Below are 20,006 nucleotides of genomic sequence, written 5' to 3' on the forward strand. Positions count from 1 at the left end.
CCAGACTCACTCACTCCCATAGGATAACATTAGGAATTGGACTTGTAGTGCATTGATTGGGACAAGATGGATGCCCCCACATATTTCGGTTCCCAGAACTGCATGTGCAGTCTAGTCTTTTGGGTGTGGTTCAGCCCAGAGACAACTGGGATACCCAGAGACTATTTAAGCCGCGCCCAGGCTGAGAAACATGCTTTGTGTTTTCTGCACCTGCAGCGTGACACCCACCGTGTTTCGGATGGGCCTCCAGTATGCCTGCATCTTTCTTCTGCGCTCAGCTCCTGCAAGAACAAGAACACCGTTAGGAACAGCCTTACCTTGCAGCGCTTCTGCCCGTCATTGATCGCTTCTTCTGTTCTGTGGGCATCTTCGGCGGTGTCATTCCCATCCCGGAATGCCGCTTCCTAAGGAAAAGGGAAAAGAACAGAAAAAAGGCATTAGTAAACATTCAGCAAATCTTCGCTTATTTTTAAAGACTGCACCAGCTTCAAACGCTTACCTGAATCCCAGCCGCTCTGGGGGAACTCTGTCTCCGGAACTTCTCATCCATCTGCAAGAGGGAAAAGACACTCCAGGTTAGCGTGGAAACATCTAGAGGTGCCGCATTCCGCGCTTACTCACCGCATTTCTTCTTCATAACCGGCATCCACGCTGAAAACGTCGCGGCACCTAAAAGACACAGAAAAAGAACTCAGTTCAATACAAATACGAAAGGGTCGCATCGCGCTCTCACTCACCTTCAGTGCTACTCATCTCAGCAGCACGTCGCCATCCCCGGACGCCGGCCATCATCTAAGGAAGGAAAGGAATGAAGTTAGAAAACTGTTCAAAAGACTCATTATACTTACCTGTCGGACTCTTGCCAGTGACGTAACTAGGCAGCAACGAGCCTGCATCAATCAACGCGCCCCTGCGCTGAAAGCAGGACGGAGAGCACACTTTACAAGAAAACAAGGTGAGCTGTGGATCAAAGGGAAGGGTTGGACCCCGGGGAAGAAGGGGTTCAAGCACACAGAGACAATAGCGAGTTAAACTCTACCAATCCTGTGTTTCAGGCCCAGTCTCCAGTCGAGTAGACTCCAGGGAAGGGTTCGAGGTCGTAAGAGGTCAGAACAGGCTGAGTGACGTCCCCGTGGATACCAGGTGAGCGTTACAGTTTGTGACATCATACTAAGCAGCAGTGCTAGGAATAAGTGCACAACTCCTGTAGAGATTTGGCCCTCAGCCGGATTCGAAAAAGGATCACAATGCCATTTCATAACTGTGGCCTGAACTCAGTAGAGGGACTAGCCTCGCAATGATGAGACGTCGAATCAGGAGACAATTCAGACCAAATAATTGCTCCCACAAAAGGAGTCCTTAGTAACCTTGTGTACATTTGACTCCATGAGTTAGGGACACACACCTCTACATCCAAATGGCTGAAATACAAGAAAATGCTCTGAACCAATTGCAGAGCAGTGTGCCAGTATTCCTCTTGCATTTGTCCCTCATATGAACAAAACACTTTATAAAGATTTTCGTTGTGGATAACAATGTGTGGTTCCCAACTTATCTTTGTGTGTTTCAGCAGCCAACCTGATGCTTTGGTCAGAAGAGGAAGGCATTCCATTACACAGTCATTGTTTTTTCCCTAATGGAGTTAAGTATAATTATCATGGACCCCAGCATGACCGTTCCAGTTTATGCCAATTAATGATAGTGTTGTACCAGAATGCCTGGATGGGCTAAAGCTCAAGATTCAATGCAGAGGCTTCAAACATAAGTTTATTGACCCTGATAGGGGATTTATTTAGAGCGGGATCTGCCCCACAGGGCTCTAATCTGGTATGGATCAGTAACACATGTTCCAATTCTGAATGGGAAAAAAGATCCTCTTTACTTTACCAGGTGCTTTCCCTAAGTGAGGTACTAATAAGTGCATACAAACACAGGAAGACCGCACTTAACTGGCAGGTTTAGAGCCCTCACATAAGGGTGCTACCCTCACATTGGTAATGGTAGGCTTTGAAAATTACAATAACCTAGTCGGTTTTGGATCCCTTTTACTAAGAGGAGACAACTTGCATCCAGCAACAGTCGATGGGTATCTCCAGTAGCGGACCCTTCTAAGACATGGGCTGACAGTGCAAAATTATAGTGTAGAATAAATATTATAGAGGAAAATACATCAGGAGGAAGTAACACATGTTTTTGTTTCAAAAGCTAACATACAAATGAAAAGGACAACAATGCCCAAGTGTAACACAGAATGGACATGCATCAACCTACCAGAAGCTAACAAAAAACAGACTCACAGTGAACACGGTTTGTGTAAGAAATGGTAGAGATTGAGGCCTAGTCAGTTGGTGACACAGGCGGGGCAGAGGGCAGATGCTTGGAGGAATACAGTAACACAGTAAATCTCTCGGTAACCTTTAACAGCACGTCTTGAGAAAGTTGTTCCTACACTGCTAGCCGCTGCAAGCATTAACAAAGAGAACAGGATGCAAGAATATGACTAATTATTTTTGTTTCTCTCTAGCACTCGTAAGCTCGACTTTTTTTGACAGAACCGCACAATGTAATTCACCACAATGTAATTCACCACCAATAAAAAGCCATGCTTCCATTGCAACCTTGGAAACCTGATAAACAAAACCAAACAGGAACGAGTATGGTGATATCTTTTCAGAGTATTGTATTCTAGCACAGACAACTATTTCTCTTAATGGTTAAATCGGATGCATGCAGATTAGTCCCAAATTATGTATTGATACTGCAGGCAAGAAACATCACAATGATGTGGATATTAGCAGCAAATAGCCCATTGTAGATACAATTGTCCTACATCTCCCCTTTACCAAAAACATTCTAAAATTAAATAATGTTGAGAAATTGAAAGTTGAAAAGGAGCATGATTTACATCAATAGGCCATGTAAAGAAAGCACAATGCTTGCCCATTTCACAATGTGAGGATGTATGCAATGCCCACAATCCATCACTTGGGATACCAGAAGATAAGGTTCTACATTATCCACAATCCCTCACACTTAATCCCAGCAGAGATGTCAATTTGTTTGCTCAATTATCAGGTTTGCTACTACCTCTATCCACTCCCCACATCGTGTATCCTTACAAGCTGCAATTCACAATACCTGCTGGTAAAGTTTGGAGGCTGCCTGTTGGCATCGATCTCTGGTGTGGAGGTGTCACTGCGCTTGCGTGGCAGCATAAGCCCTGTGCCATCAGTCAAGCCTGCTGTCTGTTCAGGGCTACTACGTCCGGGTGGATCTGCAGCATCAGCGAGCGGGTCCTTCCCCATGTATGCCCCCGGTGAGAGCAGGTCCATGTTCTACAAAGAGGTACCAGAAATATTAGAAGCAAGAGAGCAAGGCCGCCTATTCTCTCTTCCAAATGGCTTAGCAAAACTTATTCACTGGACTTGTTCACATGCAATGGATGTGGGAGACAGTTTATGTTCAAGTGGTAAATCTGTTTGTCTACATGATACACATTATCTCACCTCAGAGACACAAAAGGGAGGCTATCTTAATTCGGGGCAGGGGAGAACTAAGTGCAGAGAATAGAAGTTATCCATGAAGGCAAGTGTATCAAAAACGGTTGACTAAGTGATGGCAGTGTCATCCACAGGTTAGGTATGCACATGGCCTGGGTCACTCCATCCAAGCTGTGCCAGCCTTTCAAAGACATCAGCAAGCCTGGACATCATTTAGTAGGATGAGCAAATAATGTAATGCTAGAAGGCAGGAGGACAGGCCATGGAACTGGAGAGGAAATCACCACAGAATGAGGAAAAGGCAACCTGCTGATTCACTGTGATGAGAGAAGTCCTTTCCTGCATGCATAGAGAGACCTATCTGAATTAGCTTTATGAGGGTTAGCAAGCTGTTTTGCATTTGTTTTACACAGTTTTCATTTTCCCTGTGCTAATGAACATGGCCTGGGATGGCGGAGGATAAAGCTACTTTAATGGGGCATCCAAAAATCTAGATTTACATTTCTGACCTTCATTATTCAATTAACCTTTTTGTTTCAGCCTTTCATTTCTGTATGCGCAGTTAGGATAGTTTCTCTCCTGTGTTCAGAGGGTGAGAAGACTTAACCCCCACAGCTAGGCAACAGGGTTTTCTGCAAGTTTTTGCTGGATAACCGATTGGACAGGACATCTAAGTAGCTAAGAGCAGAGTGGACAGTGTAATGTCACCACAAGGATGTTATGAAAAATAGAACATTATCTTCTCGAAGTATACATTTGTTTGAAAAAACGATGTTTATTGTTTTTTTCTTAGCACATAACGAAAAACAATTCAGCACATGCCTACCCCATTGACAACAGCATCACCCCACCGAAAGTATAGGAATAAATACATCCAAGGAGAGACTAGACAAATCATGTCCAAACATGAGAAGCAAATTAGCACTCAGACCCCCCAGACATGCTGTTGCTAATCAACAGTAAATATGCAACATACGGACCCCATATGTCCATAGGCTTCGAGCAGTGTGTACCATAGCTCCATAGTCTCCAGCTCATAGCAGTGTGTGATATCAGACCTCCACTGGGCATATAAGGAGGGCGGCCCCTACCCCACACCAAAGCCACCCTCCTTTAGGCCAACAGTAACAACAGTCCCAGAAGATTTCTGACATGTGCTACAATGGGGTATGGACTACCCCTACACAAGCAATCCCTCGTCCATTTCAAACACTTATGCCCAAAAGGAATGTATTCAGGGGCATGTCCAAGCTAGAGGCAAATCATTTGCTGGAGAGACACCGCATTTCTGACGCGACTCTGGCGACTCAGGGAAGAACCTACGCATATCCTCCTTATTTAGGTAAAACTATTACCTTAAAATTGCTATTGCTAGCCACCTTTTGTGTCTGCATGCAACAGTATCTCCAGACATCCTCCGAAAGGGGAACCCCCAGTGCTTCCTTCCACTTAACCCGAGAGTCTTCAACCTACCATGCGGCCCTATCAATTATGGTGGAGTATAGCTTGGAGATCAGCTTGGACCTAGTCCCTGTGCTGATCATCCCGTGTAGTACCAGAGCAACAGGAGGCTCCTGAGGGAAGTCAGTGAATGTCTTTTAGCCCAATTCGCAGCCTGAAATAAAATGTCTAGCACTTACACCTCCCCCTTGGCCTTAAATTCTTCCAGCGTCAGGAACTGCCCATTTGGAAAGAGATCCCGGCAACATACTAAACCCAACCTGTGCATACTTTAGACGAAGACCTTCAGCCCGTGAGCGTTATCCCCAGTACATGCTTAATAGGGAGGAGCGGAGAATACAGTAATTCTTCGCTTGGTTTGCCCTCTATTCGTTTCCATGCGCTGCATGTAAGTTCAACCATATCACGCGCCCTGGTGATTTGTTGCGGCAAGGTAAGAACCACTGCCCTCAAGAGCGATGGAGCAACCACTGCCCTCTCGATATGCACCTGAGCCCGGTCCGGCTTCATATCAAACCAGTAGGGCAGGAACGATGCCTGCGCAGTAGTTCAATATGCCTCCAAGTCAGGGGAGCAACTAATTTATCCCAACGCACTCGACCCTGCTTTCCCTGCTATATAAAATTAAGTGATTTAACAAATTTTGCGGGGACTAATAGGGGCACATTAAGGAATCTATAAAGGAATCTGGGTAATGTTACCATTTTAATTAATAAAATACGACCAAAAAGGGACAGAGGCAAATTCAACCATCTCCCAGTTCTCCTGATAAAGTACTTCAAGTGATCTAGCCACTTTTACCCCAAGATAGCGGGTATTGTGGGGATGCCACTGAAAATCAAACTCATCCTGAAACCTCACAGTCTTGTTGGTCAGGAGAAACAGCACCAACTTGGTAGGGTTGATATCAAGCCCTAAGAAGCGGGCAAAAATCAAAATGTCCCTCATGACGGGCACTAGGTTCGCTGCTGGGTCCGTGATGAAGAAGATTAAATCATCCGCATAGAGCAAAATCGCAAATCTATGTATGACCAGTTGAACTGCCTTATCCAAGTGCCAAGAACGTACCATTTCCGCTAGGGGCTCTACTGTACGTTCAAATAGCAGGGGGGACAATGGGCACCCCTGCTGTGTCCCTATTTCCATCTAAACAGTGGCAAAGAGCCTACCATTCCCCCTGAGGCGTGCCACCGGGCCCGTGTACAGCAAGAAACCATTCTTATGAAATCCTCCCCATCCCCATATGCTGCAGCACAGTGAAGAGAAATGGCCACTCACTACCTGCGACATCGGGAAGGGCCGCAACCCGCAACCACTGAGGTCCGTTGCTCCAGAACCGAGAGGAGACCAAAGAGTCTGCAGAGCCTATAGGATGTGGACCGCACAGGAATAAACCCTGCCTGATTGGCCATTACACTTCTGGGCATTATCAGGACAAGTCTATTGGCCAGCGCTCAAGCAAAGATATTTTTGTCCAGATTTATTAGGGAGATCGGGCGATAGGACGAACAGTTTTCTGCATCCTTCCCCGGCTTTAAGAGAAGGGCAACCACAGCTTTGCATATTTAATCGGGCAACTCGCCGTCGTGGAGTGCCTGTTGTTACATACAAATGTGAGGGACCAGAATACTTGCAAAGGCTCTGTAAAAGTCGGCTGTAAGCTTGTCCGGGCCAGCAGCCTTACCAGCTGATAGAGATTTGATTGCCTCATGGATCTCCTGTTCCGCTAAGGGCTTTCCCAGCCATTCCCTCTCCTCTTGTGCCAGCCAGTAGAGACCCACCAGGTCCAGATATCAGTCTAGCATGCCCGGTCCCACAGTGGACCTGGATGAGTACAAAGCTTTGTAATAGTCTACAAATGCCCCCATTAGTCGCTCATCTGTCTGTGAGTCACCCCGCTTGGTGAGTTTTCAGCTTTAATTAAACGGGCCAGTATAGTCCCTGTCCTCTGCTCCTCCCCATATCTTCTCACCGTCGCAGACCTATTAAGAAATCTAACCTCTCGCTCAGCGGCATCCCTAAACAATCCCAATTCCTCTTGGAATCTAGCCTGCATATCTTCACCTGTGAGGAATGCTGGTCCCGATGCATAATCCTTCAGTTGAGTCTCACTAGCGGCCAGTTCAGACCTTATGGTTCTAAGAATTCCTGCTTCCCTAGCGATACACAAACCTCTTATCAAACACTTGAAGGCTTCCCACAACGTGGAATAAGAAGATACTGAGCCTTCATTCTCTTGGAAGAAATTAAGCACACCCTGCTCCACCTCTTTGGGGAATACTGTGTCTCGTTAAAGTGCCAGCTCCTGCCCCCTTGCCACTTCCCTTGGATTAAGAGTTTTTCAACCACTGGAGCATGGTCGGTAAAACATGTGTGCCAGGATATTACATTCCGAGAACCACCCAGATCCCTTGGTGGAAGCCAGAAAAAAGTCCAGCCTAGAAGCCGACCCATGTACAGAAGACCTAAATGTGTAACCCCTTTCTGTGCCTCAACGTGCCCTCCATATATCCACCAAGCTCTCATTGGTGCAAATCTGCAGCAGCTTGCCTGTAGCCTTAGTCAATCCCTTGCTGTGACCCCCCGATCTATGCAGCAAGTTACACATGACCGCATTAAAGTCCCCCACCCAGCATAACATGTTCCCTGGATGCCTCCTAAGGTGTTCTTCGATAAATTCTATGGTCTTGGTCGAGTCCATATTGGGGCTGTAATAGTTGACCAAGGTGAAACCCCTCCCTTGTATTAAGTCCTGTAAGAATCAGAGCCCTCCCTTCTGTATCCCTCACCACCTCTGTGCAACGAAAGCCCACTGTGCTCCTTATGATTAAACATACCCCACGAGAATATCTAGAAGGTATCTGTGATAGCCCCAGGATTTGGCAAAGGCAGACTCATTGGTTGGCGAGAGGTGCGTCTCTTGAAGGAGAGCAATATCCACCTGGTGCCTCTGCATGTACAACAGGACCCTTCTTGCTTTCGAGGGACAGTTCAGCCCTCTGATGTTCCACGTCATACAGGTAACCCCCTTATCAGCCACCCTCCTGCCCCCCTCTGCTAAGGAATTCAAGCCCTGAAGGGTCATAGGCTCTGAGTGCCTCCGCCGGCTTACAAATCGGACCACATCACACTTAACCAGAAGTCCCCAATCCCAGGCGGACCAGAGCTCACCCCGCCATTGCCTTTCCCACCAAGCCCTCCCCTCAAAATGACACAGTGGAGTAACTAGGGGCCAGGAGTGTGTGTGCAGACGGAACCAAACCAACCCCACCCAATCTATCAACTGAAATTTACCAACTCCACCCACAACCACTGACAACCCCAACCTGCCAGTAATAACCCCCACCCATCCCACAATGCAACCAGAAGCCGAAGCATGGCAGCCTCCAGAGGCTTAGCCACCACCACCTGCCATGGTTGATCACACCTTAAAATGTAATGTAAAGCAGCAAGACTGGAGAGCCGCACTAAGACCAAAGTGTCACTGTGGGTCTCTGGGTGAAGCCCCCCTCGACCATTTCTACCATTTGTCGATCCGACTCCACTTTCAGCAATGCCAAGGAAGTCACTCGCCTCCTTTGGGGTTTGAAAGAACAGGGCTTTGCCATTGTGTTCAACACACAGGCGCGCTGGGAACAACATGGCATACATGAATCCCTTATCTCCAAGTCTTTTCTTTACTTCAAGGAAGTTCTTCTGCGATGCCTGTACCTTACTTGAAAAATCAGGGAAAAGCCGGATCTGGTCACCGTGGTAGCTGAGGGACCCCAGTAATCTTGACCGCCGCAATGCATGGTCCCTATTGCAGTAATTAAGGAGTGTAGCGATGAAGGGCCTGGGCGGCACTCCCGGCACTGAGGAACGCCCACCTGGAATGCGATGGGCTCTCTCGATCACAAAGGCCGAGGAAAATCTATACTCCCCAAGTGCCTCCCTTCGCCGCGCCTCCACCATTTGTTCCATGGGCATTCTGTCTGCAGCTTCCGTGACCCCACTTTTCCTAAGATCATTTCGGAGGGAACTGGACTCAAAGTCATCCTGCTTTTCCTGTAGTTCCCTGACCGCCTTCCGCAGCTGGGACACTTCCCTAGATGTTGCAGAGGACCCATCCTCCATCGTGGAGAGACGCTGTTCCACTTCATCCAACCTGTCACCATGCCTGTTGGGCCGGATCTGCATATGATCAACCTTACAGGCAAATGCATCCATATTGTTGTCTAGTGAAGTAATGCTACTCTGCAGCTGGGTCAGGATGCGTTTTAGGTCTCTGAGTGTGTCCAGAGAGGGCTCCATCCTCTACACAGCCTTCTCATAAGCCTCCTGTGCTCCCCATGTTGCAGCCTTTGATTGTGATGGGGTGCCATATGGAAGCTTGGACTGCTTTTTCTTGTGCTTCCCCATTTTGACCCTGGCAGCTATGAGACCGTGAGCTGCATTAGGACTTATCAAGGAGCAAAAAACACTCTGCAGTCTCTCCTCTGTAGTGATTGCACCCTGCAGGAGCCACCCCCATTGGTATGGGAATGGCAGCAGACCTTCAACCCAAGGCGTATATCCTCTGTTGTGTCAGCCTCTCTGATCCTGTAGGGCCACTCAGATCTGTATTGCACGCTGCAATTATTCGGGAACCACGGATTCTGTGGTGCTGGGCGCAGATCCACTTCTACAAAGTCACCCAAGATCAGCTTCACTCTCTGGAAGTCATGCCGGTCAATCCCCAGCCGAGCACAATGCAACTTCAGCCTGCAGGCCCACACCACCTCAGGAGAACGCCTGGCTGCTGCCAGTTGAAGTATGAGGCCCCCAGCACTCTGCGACTGTACCAGCGTTCTCCCCCCACACTGCCCGCTATTCGTGCCCACTTATCCAAGCGCTGCCTTCCACAAAGCAACACCTGCCCGCTCCTACAGGTTGAGTCCTCTAGAATGCAGACAGCGCAGGGCCGGGATCCAAGACTGCTTTTTCAATGCAGGGGCTCTTGTTGTCACTCCCGGGCTCACGCCTCGGCGCAGTAGATAAACACTGGGTCTCCCCCTCCGCAGTTCTTTAACTCTTGAAGCCTCCGGATGCACAGAGTGACGTTTCCTGATTTTGTTCCCCGAGTACAGACTCCTCTCATAATGTGGCCTGCTGCTCCTGATCACAGGAGGCCGCAGCACAGCATGGACCACGGACCATTTCACACCGTGCAGAGTGAGGGAGCCTTTGCCAGATGCCACCAAAGCCAAGAGCCTTGAAAGCGATCACGGTTGTACTCCTGTTAGTTGCTCTGCTCCGTCCTTCAACACGCTGGGGTCCGTGGATGTGGTGTCGACCACTAGCCCCTCTCGTCTCCGCCTAATTCCTCCACGCGCTTCTTACCAGCAGTGCCTTACTCAATCTCCTGTACAGTGCCTGAGTGGTTTAGCTGCTGCCCGCCCTGAGTATACAATATGGGGAAAGTATATTGTGGCGCTCACCCCTGCTAGATCATGGCCGTGGGGTTCTGGCTGCCTTAGCCCCCGGCCTCAATGCGAGCACTGCAGTGCCGCCCACCACGGCCCTCCTCCTGGGCCGTGGTGACTTCGGTGCTACGGGCCTCGCCACGGTCTCACAGCGATCTCAGCTAACCGGCTCAGCTCAGCTCAAAGGCGGCCCAGCAATTGACCCCGGCACCTCCAGCACTGCCCCCAGAGTTTTTCGTGGTAAATCAACCTCGATGTAGAAGGATTTTTAAACAGATTTGTGGCAGGTTCCCGGGAGCTCACATAAGTGTGGCCATCTTGGCACAGCTCTCATGCGCCCCCGGACTCCTAAACCGAAGTATACATCTTTAATGCAATTTCCATGTAATTAAATGTTATGAAGAGTCATTTCAGTGTTCAAAATTCATGCTGCCCTACCAGTTTAGGTTGCCAGAAATGTCCAATGCCAAGAGGATATTTTAAATAACCGGTAGTCAGTAATAAAAAGAGGGGCCTTCAGGTCAATATATGTTCAACCGGGACTTACTATCTCATGTGAAAGTTGGACATATTCCAATTGGCTGAGTAGGACTGGCATACCCACCAATATTACGTACAGCCAACAGTTAAAGATGGGGCCCATTCTCATAGGTCTGCAGTCTGAAAAACATGACCACAGGCTGTGCTACCTTTAAAACCTTGCAAAGTCAAAGGGCAACCGTGACAGTCCCACTCTCTCGTTTGACAGCTTTGGTTCTGGTGGAGTTGAAGAGGTTCTGCAGAAAAGCAGGACACTTGAGAACCCACTGGAGATTATGCAAAGGAGCAGCTTCAAAGGAGATTATTGTTAGGAAGACTTTTCTAGGGCTCGCTATATCAACCTACTTGCTTTACAGGTTGCTTACAGTTGCCTACTTTCCAAGTGATAGTATGGATGAGCAGTCTAGACATCTCTTCAAAAGATGAGAGCTGGTTTAAAGGTATACTAAACAACTTTGATAAATACACATTAATGGGATGTCGACATAATAACTGTAAAGTTGGACAAAAAAGAATAGCCCAAAATATTTACAGGTAAGAAAAAATAAATGACTTCAGTATATAGAAACACATGATAATGTTCTGACGGGATCATGAAATATTTACAGTAGTTCACAAGGTACAACAGGACTTTTACTGAGGCTCAGAGGCCTCTATAGAAACAATTGCCACCAAGTTCCAATGTTCTATGGGGCCTATGTAGGAAAGAACAAGCTCTGAAGACCTCCAGAGAAACAAGAGGACCCATACTAAGAATTCCAGTCGCAAGCTTCAATTCAGTACTCCTCAGGATAAGACTGCAAAGAAGAGTGTCCCGTCAACAGCATTGTAGATGGGCATAGTCTGCACAAGAACCTTAAGTCACGAAAATATGAAACCAAAGATGAGTAAGGAGACCCCCAACATGAGATCTGTGTGGAAGTGGGCTCAGAGCAGCAGATGTTTGAAGCCTGCAGAGGTAGGCTGAGGAGTGGGTTTGGTTGTCTGCCAAATAGGCAGAGGTCCGCGTAGGAGCCCTACAGCATCAGAGGAACAGATCCACTACGTCAAGCAGTCTGGGCTCAATTAAGAGGAAGATCAAATGAAGGCATACAATCAGAGATATGTTAAGGAGCCTCCATTGAGGGGCCATTGGAGCATGAGCACGAAAGCTTGTGGTAGTCAGCCAGATGGGCAAGGTCAGCAAACAAAGGCCCAGACCCTCACCCCAGAAGCATGGTCCCACAAGCACACCTAAAGTCAGAGAGAACCCCCTGAAGAGGCACAGGTGACAGACCAATAGTGACTTTAGCAAGGGTCGTCACAGGTCATGGTTCAAAGGAAGTGCAGCAAGACGCACCAATCAATATCTGCACACAGATAGAATGGTACCAGTGTCACATTAGAAAGTTTAAAATTCAAATAAAAGGTCCAGCAGGGGTATGCAAAGATGCCAGAAGGACGTGATGCACAGATTGCAGGGTCAATCAGCACAAGCGAGCCCTTGAAGTTGGAGACACAAAACCCCTTTCAGGACAACGGATTCCGCTGTCCTCACTGAATCAGCAGGAAACAAGCACCATCTAAGTTTTCCCCTGGTCAACAGAAGTGCATACCTTCACAGTCTGGTTCCTTGGTGATGTTGCAGAGCTTCTGTTTTCGTCCTTTGGCGGGTCCTCCCACTGGATGCTTCAGGATCACATCCAAAATCTGACTAAATTCTGGTGTAGTGTGTCAGCTTTTTGCACTGCACCTCTACTGGAACAGTATCAACAGCAGTCTGTGACCAGAGTTTACGGTTCAAGTGAAAACTGGTATCCGCTGAGTTGCACCGATACTTTCAGAGTTCATGGAAGTTGCTTGGCTTTTAATGACAGGCCTCTAGAATACTGTATGTTACCAGTTCTCAAGGTGCCTAGTGCTCCAGCATCTGTGTCAAGTAAATGCATGGTAGAACAGCAAGGTTTGTAGATCTGTGAGGCATGCAATTGGACTGTGTCTAATCGCCAAGAAGCCTGGTGTTTACAGACACTATTGGAGCGCCACCATCTCACAGGTCTTGGCAAGGTGCAGCAACACAGATTCCTATACAGTTCTCTTTGGTTTGGCTTCTTCTCGGCTAAGTTTTCTCTCCAACTTAGATGAACAAGTTACTTACCCCTGGTAACGTTCTTTCGATTGGATGTTCCCTTCCACGTATTCCTTATCTTATAATAATTATCTCTTCAGCTTCAGCTGCTTTGGAATTATTTTTCGACCAGGGGCGCTGTGTGCCATTGCGTCGAGTCGATGTCCCTCGAGGGCCTCAGTTCGTCTGTCAACGTCATCATCAGTATAACTAGCGCACGCAGTGCCCGGTGGCTTCAGTTCTGTTTTAACCCCACCTCCTGAAGAGGAATTCCAGGCATACCTCAGACCGTAGGCTCACCGAAAGCATAAAGAGTAAGCACACGTAAATTGTACGGAGGAGTAGCCTGGGAGAGTCGATGAGGAATACGTGGGAGAAACACCCAATCGAAAGAATGTTACCAGGGGTAAGCAACTTGTTCTTCGAATGGATTAAGTCCTCCCACGTATTAGACTCCCAAAGCAGTAATAATTTGGTGGTGGGAGTACGAATTTACATTGTTTGTTCCAATCATGGGCCAAATGAAGGACTGCTTTTGCAAATTGTCCTCCCACACTGGAAGATGAGTCCAGACAACACAGTCTCACAAAAGTATTAATAGACGACCAAGGCCGTCAAACAAATGTCTTTCATTGGGGCACCTCTTTGAAGAGGAGACGAGGGGGACAGGCCCCTTGTGGAATATGCTCTTAGGCCTTCCGGCGGGTACTTGCCCACTAATCTCTAACATTCACCAATAGTCAGGGTAATCCGTCTGGATAGGGTTTGTTTAGTAACAGCTAGACCCAATTTGGGGCCAGTATAGCCAATGAATAGCTGGTCATTTTGGCGAAATTTAGCCATTCTGGATATGTAAAAACTGAGAGCCCTTTTTGGGTGCAGTTTATGTAATCTTTCCTCCTCCTTCCCCGGATGGGGAAGTGGATGGAAAGTTGGTTAAGTAATCTTTCGCGACAAGTGGAAGTCCGAGACCACCTTTGGTGAGAAAGAAGTTTTCATTTTGAGAATAACTTTGTCTTTATGTAAAACTGTATGAGGAGGCTTACAGGACAGGGCCTGCAACTCGCTTAACCTGCGGGCTGACGTTATTGCAATAAGCAAAACAGTTTCTAATGTCAACAATCTTAATGGGCATGCGTGTAGAGGCTCAAAAGGAATGCATGTTAAAAATATTAACACTAGATTGAGATCCCATACAGGTACATTGAATGGAACTGGTGGAAATACAATAAGGCCTTTTAGGAATTGGACAATCAGAGGGATCTTAAAGTATGAATCCTCGTCTGAAGAGTGATTGAAAATAGACAGCGCTGCCATGTAACCTTTAATTGTTCCATTTTGGAGCCCCAGATTTGCCAAATGTAACAAAAAGAAAAGCACTGTAGGTGTGTCACATAGAAAGGGATCCACATTCCTATCCCTGTACCACCTGTTGAACTTGTTCCAACAGCAGCGGTACAAAGATTGTGTTGCTGGTCTTCTGGCTGAAAGTAAAATCTCCTTTACGTAATCCGCAAGGTTCCAATCCTTATATCTCAGCCTTTCAGAAACCATACATGAAGGCTGAGTGTCTTGACCTCTGGATGGAGAACTCAACCTTCCTCTTGCGAGAGAAGATCCCCTCTTTGAGGAAGACGCATTGGAGGACAGATGGACATGTCCAGAAGGTCCGGGTACTACATCCTCCTGGCCCAATCTGGAGCAATAAGGATCATGGATTTCCCGAACTTTCTCAACCTCCAGATAACATGAGGAATGGCGGGGACTGGAGTAAACGTGTACAGGAGTGGAAACTCTAGTCCACCACAAATATGTCCCCTAGAACTCCTCTGAGGAAATTCCCTGGAGCAAAACAGTTTGCACTTCCGGTTGACACTGGTTGCGAACCGATCCACTTGAGGGGTTCCCCAAAGGGTGAAGATCTCTTGAAGAACTTCCTGAGCTAGTTGCCACTTGTGGGAGACTGTGCCTTGCCTGCTCAGAGCGTCCGCCTCCGTGTTCTCCTCTCCGGCTAGGTGAACTTCCGTCAGGGAGATTCCTTCTTGAATGACCCAGAACCAAAGCTGCATTGCCTCTCTGCACAGTGGTAGTGACCCTACACCTCCTCTCTGGTTGAGTACATGGCAACTGTGTTGTCTGTCATTATCAGGACATTCTTCCCCTGGACAGAGGGCAGGAAGGCCTTCAGCGCTAGTCTGATTGCCCTCAGCTCCAAAAGGTTGATATGCAGTTGGGACTCCGATGGAGACCAACGACCGCTGATTGTCAGATCGTTGGTGTGGACTCCCCACCCCGTGAGTGAGGGATCCGTCACTACCGTTATCTCCGGCCATGGCTGCCAAAAAGATTCTCCCTTCAGAAGGTTGTCCTTGCAAGCCCACCACAGAAGGTCCTGAGAGAGACTGCTCAGAACGTTCAGGTGGTCTGACATTCTGCCTAAAAACTGGGCCCATTGAGTCCTGAGAGCCCATTGGAGGGATCCTATTCTCAGGCAAGCCTCTGGCACCAGGAAAAAGCAGGATGCTATGAGACAGAACAACCGAAAAAAAAAATAGAAGGCTGGCAGATGCTGGGCACTCTGGAATTTGGTAACCATCTGTAGAATGTGTTGAGCTCTCACCTCGGGTGGCAAGGCTTTTCCTGAGGAAGCATCCAGGACTGCTCCAATGAATTGAAGCCTTTGAGATGGTATCATATGTAACTTCTTGTAATTAAGGGAGAAGCCCAGTCTATGGAGAAAGTGGCAGGTTTTTCTGAGATTTTTCCAGTCATGTTCAGGTGAACAAGCCCTGATCAGCCAATCGTCCAGGTAGGGGTAGACGTGAATCCCCTCTCTCCCGAGACTTGCTGTCACAATCGACATCAACTTGTTGAAAACCCTCGGGCGCAGGTTAGCGAACCTCAGGTACTTTCTGTGATTGAGATGGATTGGCACATGAAAGTAAGCCTCGTGAAGGTCCAATGACACCACCCAGTCTTGGAGTTGGAGAGCCTGAAGGATTTGGGAAAGGGTACTCATTGTGAGCTTGTCCTTCCTGAAGAACTTGTTCAAGTTTAAGTCCAAAATGGGTCTTAATCCTCCGTCCTTTTTGGGAATCAGAAAGTATGGGGAGTACCAACCCCTTGTTCCTTTCTGCCACAGGTACATGTTCTATTGCACCTTTCTCTAGCAAGGTCAAATTTGCCTACACAAGGAGCAGTTCCAGAATTTTGAAAGAGTTGGTCCACGGTGGATGATCCTGAGGCCTTCTTTGAAAAGGAAGGCAGTAACCTTGGGCTACAGTTTATAGTGCCCAAGCATCTGAAGTAATGCCTCACCATTCGTTCAGAAGATGAGTAAGTCTGCCTCCCACCGGGGTCTTGCAAGTCAAGGCCACAGAGTGGTTTTGAGGTGGATGAAGCAGCGGCTGAGGGTAAAAGCTGCCATAGCTTGGGTTGGTTTAGCACCTCTCCCTCATCCACCACGAGGGAATCTTCTCTGGCTGGCTTGTCCTCTTTATCTTCCAATTGAGGAATAGAATCAAAAGGACCTACCCCTCCAGGAAGTTGACCCCGAGTAGGAGTGTTGTGGCTTTCTAAATGGCAGCACTAAAGGATTTGGCTGCTACTTTCGAGGTCTGCAGCTTTTCCAAAATCTCATCCGCCTTGTTGCCAAACAGCCTCGCGCCGTCAAAGGGCATGTTGAGTAGCCTAGCTTGCACATCTGGTGCAAACCCAGACTTCCTCAACCACGCAAATCTGCGTAATACTGTGCTAGCTGCCAAAGATCTGCTGATGCTGTCTGCAGTATCCAGACTTGACTGGAGACATTCACCCATTGCCTCCTTATCATCATTGATGATTGCCAGGAAGCTGTCTCTTTCTTCGCCTTCCGGGATGTGGTCAGCCGCCATAGCTACGCAGTCCCACAGGATAAACTTAAATCTTGACAAAGTACAAGTCACATTTGTTGATTTAAAATGCCATACTACCAGCCGTAAAAAACTTTTTCGCCCAGGCATCCACCCTCTATCATCACTATCAGGAGGGATGGATGGATATGCTGACTCCTTGGTAGATGTAGCAGCCTGAACCACCAAACTTTCTGGTGTTGGGTGTTTAATTAAATACCCTGGGTCGCTGCATGGATGGTCTATATTTTTGGGCAAAATTGGTATTTACTGCAGCCACAGTTTCTGGTGTCTCCCAATTTGCAGAGACCCTTTTCTGTAATGCAGTGTGGAAAGGTAATATTGGATCTTTCTGGTGACCTTGGTCCAAGATGTCCGTCATATCATCTTGTTCAAATGAAGGAATAGGCCTGCTCCAACCCAAAAACTCTATTACCTTACTAATTTGTTTTCTATATGAGGAGTCAGCATATTCAGTTGGATCTGGTTTGCCAAACTCACTCAGGAGAGGTATCTAACCCACTGGTTGACTGAAGGTTGTCATACAAGATCCTTAATCTGGTCTCATCATAGATTAGCTTTTCTGGCACATTAGGGGTGCCGAATTCTAGCCCAAAATGTGGTGTGTTATCATCAGAAGGATGATCTTCCTCATAGATGGCTAATAAAGTCTTTTTTAGGTAAAGGTTTGAAAATCTTTTCCTGTACCACCACTGGCTTGAAGTAATCGTCAAAAATGTATTTTTTATTTATTTATTTTTGACATTTATATAGCGCACCTAACCCTGAGGCATCTGGGTGCGTTTGCTTAAGAAAGGTTGGTTACATTAGTTTCTTGCACATGTTCCATACATTACTTACGAGGGTTACATAGTATAGTTGCATTCATAGAGTGTACACAGGCTAGCAGGATTCATCTCATGTTAAGGGAGGCTATAACGAGCAGCATACAGGTCAAAGTAGGTAAGAGTGTACAAATTGGCACAGCTTCACCTCTTGTTCCGGGTGGCTACATCAGGCAGCATACAGGTCAAAGTAGGTAAAATAGTACAGGCTGGTGCAACCTCACCTCGTGTTACGAGAGGGTACATCGGGCAGCATACGAGCAAGGTGTGGTTATGTCGGAGACCATTCAAGAGTGAGTAAAGGGGAGGTCTCATGAAAGGGGGGCATACATAAGGCAGATAATGAGTGTGGCAGCCTGTAGGAGACACCTGGATTTGTTATTTGGACAAGGCAAGTCAGTGAAAATATTTACGTTCAGTGTTAATAGTGTACTGGAGGCATCTAAGTCCAATTGTTACATATGGAGAACTGAACAGTGAGGGAGCGTGGCAACCAATGGGATAAAAGGACGTAAAAGAATGTACTGCCTCCTGGCAGCTTACCCAATGGGTGGACTTATCAATCCTTAGGTATTATGAAGTCCGTTACGGAGCATGTATGTGCTCTGCTCCTTCATGCTCCGACAGGCTTGGACAGGGCCTTTTGTGTGGGCCTTTGCTGGGGGCCGGCTTTCCTCGCCTGCAGGCTTGTAGTTGGCTACAAGTATAGTCAAGTATCCAATCGTGAGCTTTGTTTACTACCCATCATTATGGCGACCCAAATGAGTCCTCGGAGGCACTCCAGTGCCGAGGATGAGGTCGGCCATTAGTAAATGTAAAAATAAAGCATTGAGGCCAATGACATAGAGAGCATGTGATTGAAGTTGCAGCATGTGAGTCCTGAGGCCTTCACAACTTGGTGCTCGAACATGATTTAGAAATGCACCGAGCTGCCGTGTTAAGTTGGATGCGCATGAGCAGACATGATCAGAAGTTAGGGATAAATGCACGCAAGCCCGAAAGGGCTTACCTTATGAAGGCTGCCGCTGGATGGTACCAGGGAGGGATGGTTGTCGCTGTGGGTGAGGTGGAATTGCAGGCCACCTCAATGCTGTGAATGCTTGAAGCTGGACAATAACCTTCGAAATCGGGATCACCTTAGTTGGCGTAGACTTCCATACCGGTGTCATCGAAGGTGACGACGAAGTCTATTTCTTGTGCTTCTTCAACAGAACCTTCGATGGGCTAGGTTCCTGACTCGTCGATTTCTTGTTGGATCAAGATCTTTGTTGATGCAGCACCGGCTTAAGTCTCGGTTTCGAAGATTTTGTCTTCGACTTCCCTTTGTCGTATTTTTGCATATCGACAGGGGCATGGGCTTTCTGCTTGTCCTTCGAGGGGGTTGAGGCCGCATTCTCGAAGATTTTAAGCATCTTGTTACGAAACGCATCCCACTTTGCAGGGGAGTCCGATTTCGTTGGACACCTGATTACCTCATCCGAGGAATCACTGGAGGTCAAAGGCGACCTATGACGCCATTTCTTGGCCTTCTTTGAAGACGATGAAGAATGGCATGATCGACTTCTAGATCTAGACAGCTTTGATTTTTTACGTCAAGAGGAATCCTTCGACTCATCGATCTTTTTTTACCTCTTCAAAGGAGACTTTCGAAGGTAACCTCCCCACTGCCAATTTACCTTTACTCTCCCAGAGAGCCTTTTCGGTCATCGCCTGACAGGAGCCGCAGTCGGAGGTACAATGCCCGGAACCAAGTCACCACAGTCATACGCGGTGGGAGCCGGTGATCGACTTCTTCAATCCACAGTTTTGGTACTTCTTGAAGCCCGACTTAGGCATCGAAGGTACTGACAAAGAAGACTTTTTCATAACAAAATATACCTAGTGATTTCACAGAAGAACCGAAGCGTGCTGTAATTCTCTCGAATCGTTAGCTCAGAAAATTGGAACTGAAGCCAACGGGCGCTGTGTGTGCTACTTATACTGATGATGACGTTGACAGTCGAACAGAGCCTCTTGTGGGACATCGAGTCAACAAGATGGTACACAGCACCCCCTGTTGAAAAGAAATTCCGAAGCAGCTGAAGCTGGAGAGATAATTATCATAAGATGAGGAATAAGTGGGAGGACACAATCCATTCAAAGTTATGATTTGGGAAAGATGAGGATTGAAACCCTGAGGTATGATGGACAATTGGGGGTAGAGTGCACACTCCGTTACA

At 47.4% G+C, this 20,006-nt stretch overlaps 1 protein-coding gene across 2 annotated transcripts in view; it reads right to left on the reverse strand.

The window, feature by feature from the left end:
• The window catches only part of PITPNM1 (phosphatidylinositol transfer protein membrane associated 1), an 875,847-nt gene that overhangs the window by 273,827 nt on the left and 582,014 nt on the right, over nucleotides 1-20,006 (reverse strand). For both annotated transcript variants that reach the window (XM_069628971.1, XM_069628972.1), the window contains exon 13: nucleotides 3,139-3,335. In XM_069628971.1, coding sequence (XP_069485072.1) covers nucleotides 3,139-3,335 — 197 coding nt within the window. The remainder of the gene's footprint in view (nucleotides 1-3,138; nucleotides 3,336-20,006) is intronic.

Source organism: Ambystoma mexicanum, chromosome 12 (genome assembly GCF_040938575.1).
Source record: "Ambystoma mexicanum isolate Mex_15411 chromosome 12, UKY_AmexF1_1, whole genome shotgun sequence".
NCBI lineage: Eukaryota > Metazoa > Chordata > Amphibia > Caudata > Ambystomatidae > Ambystoma > Ambystoma mexicanum.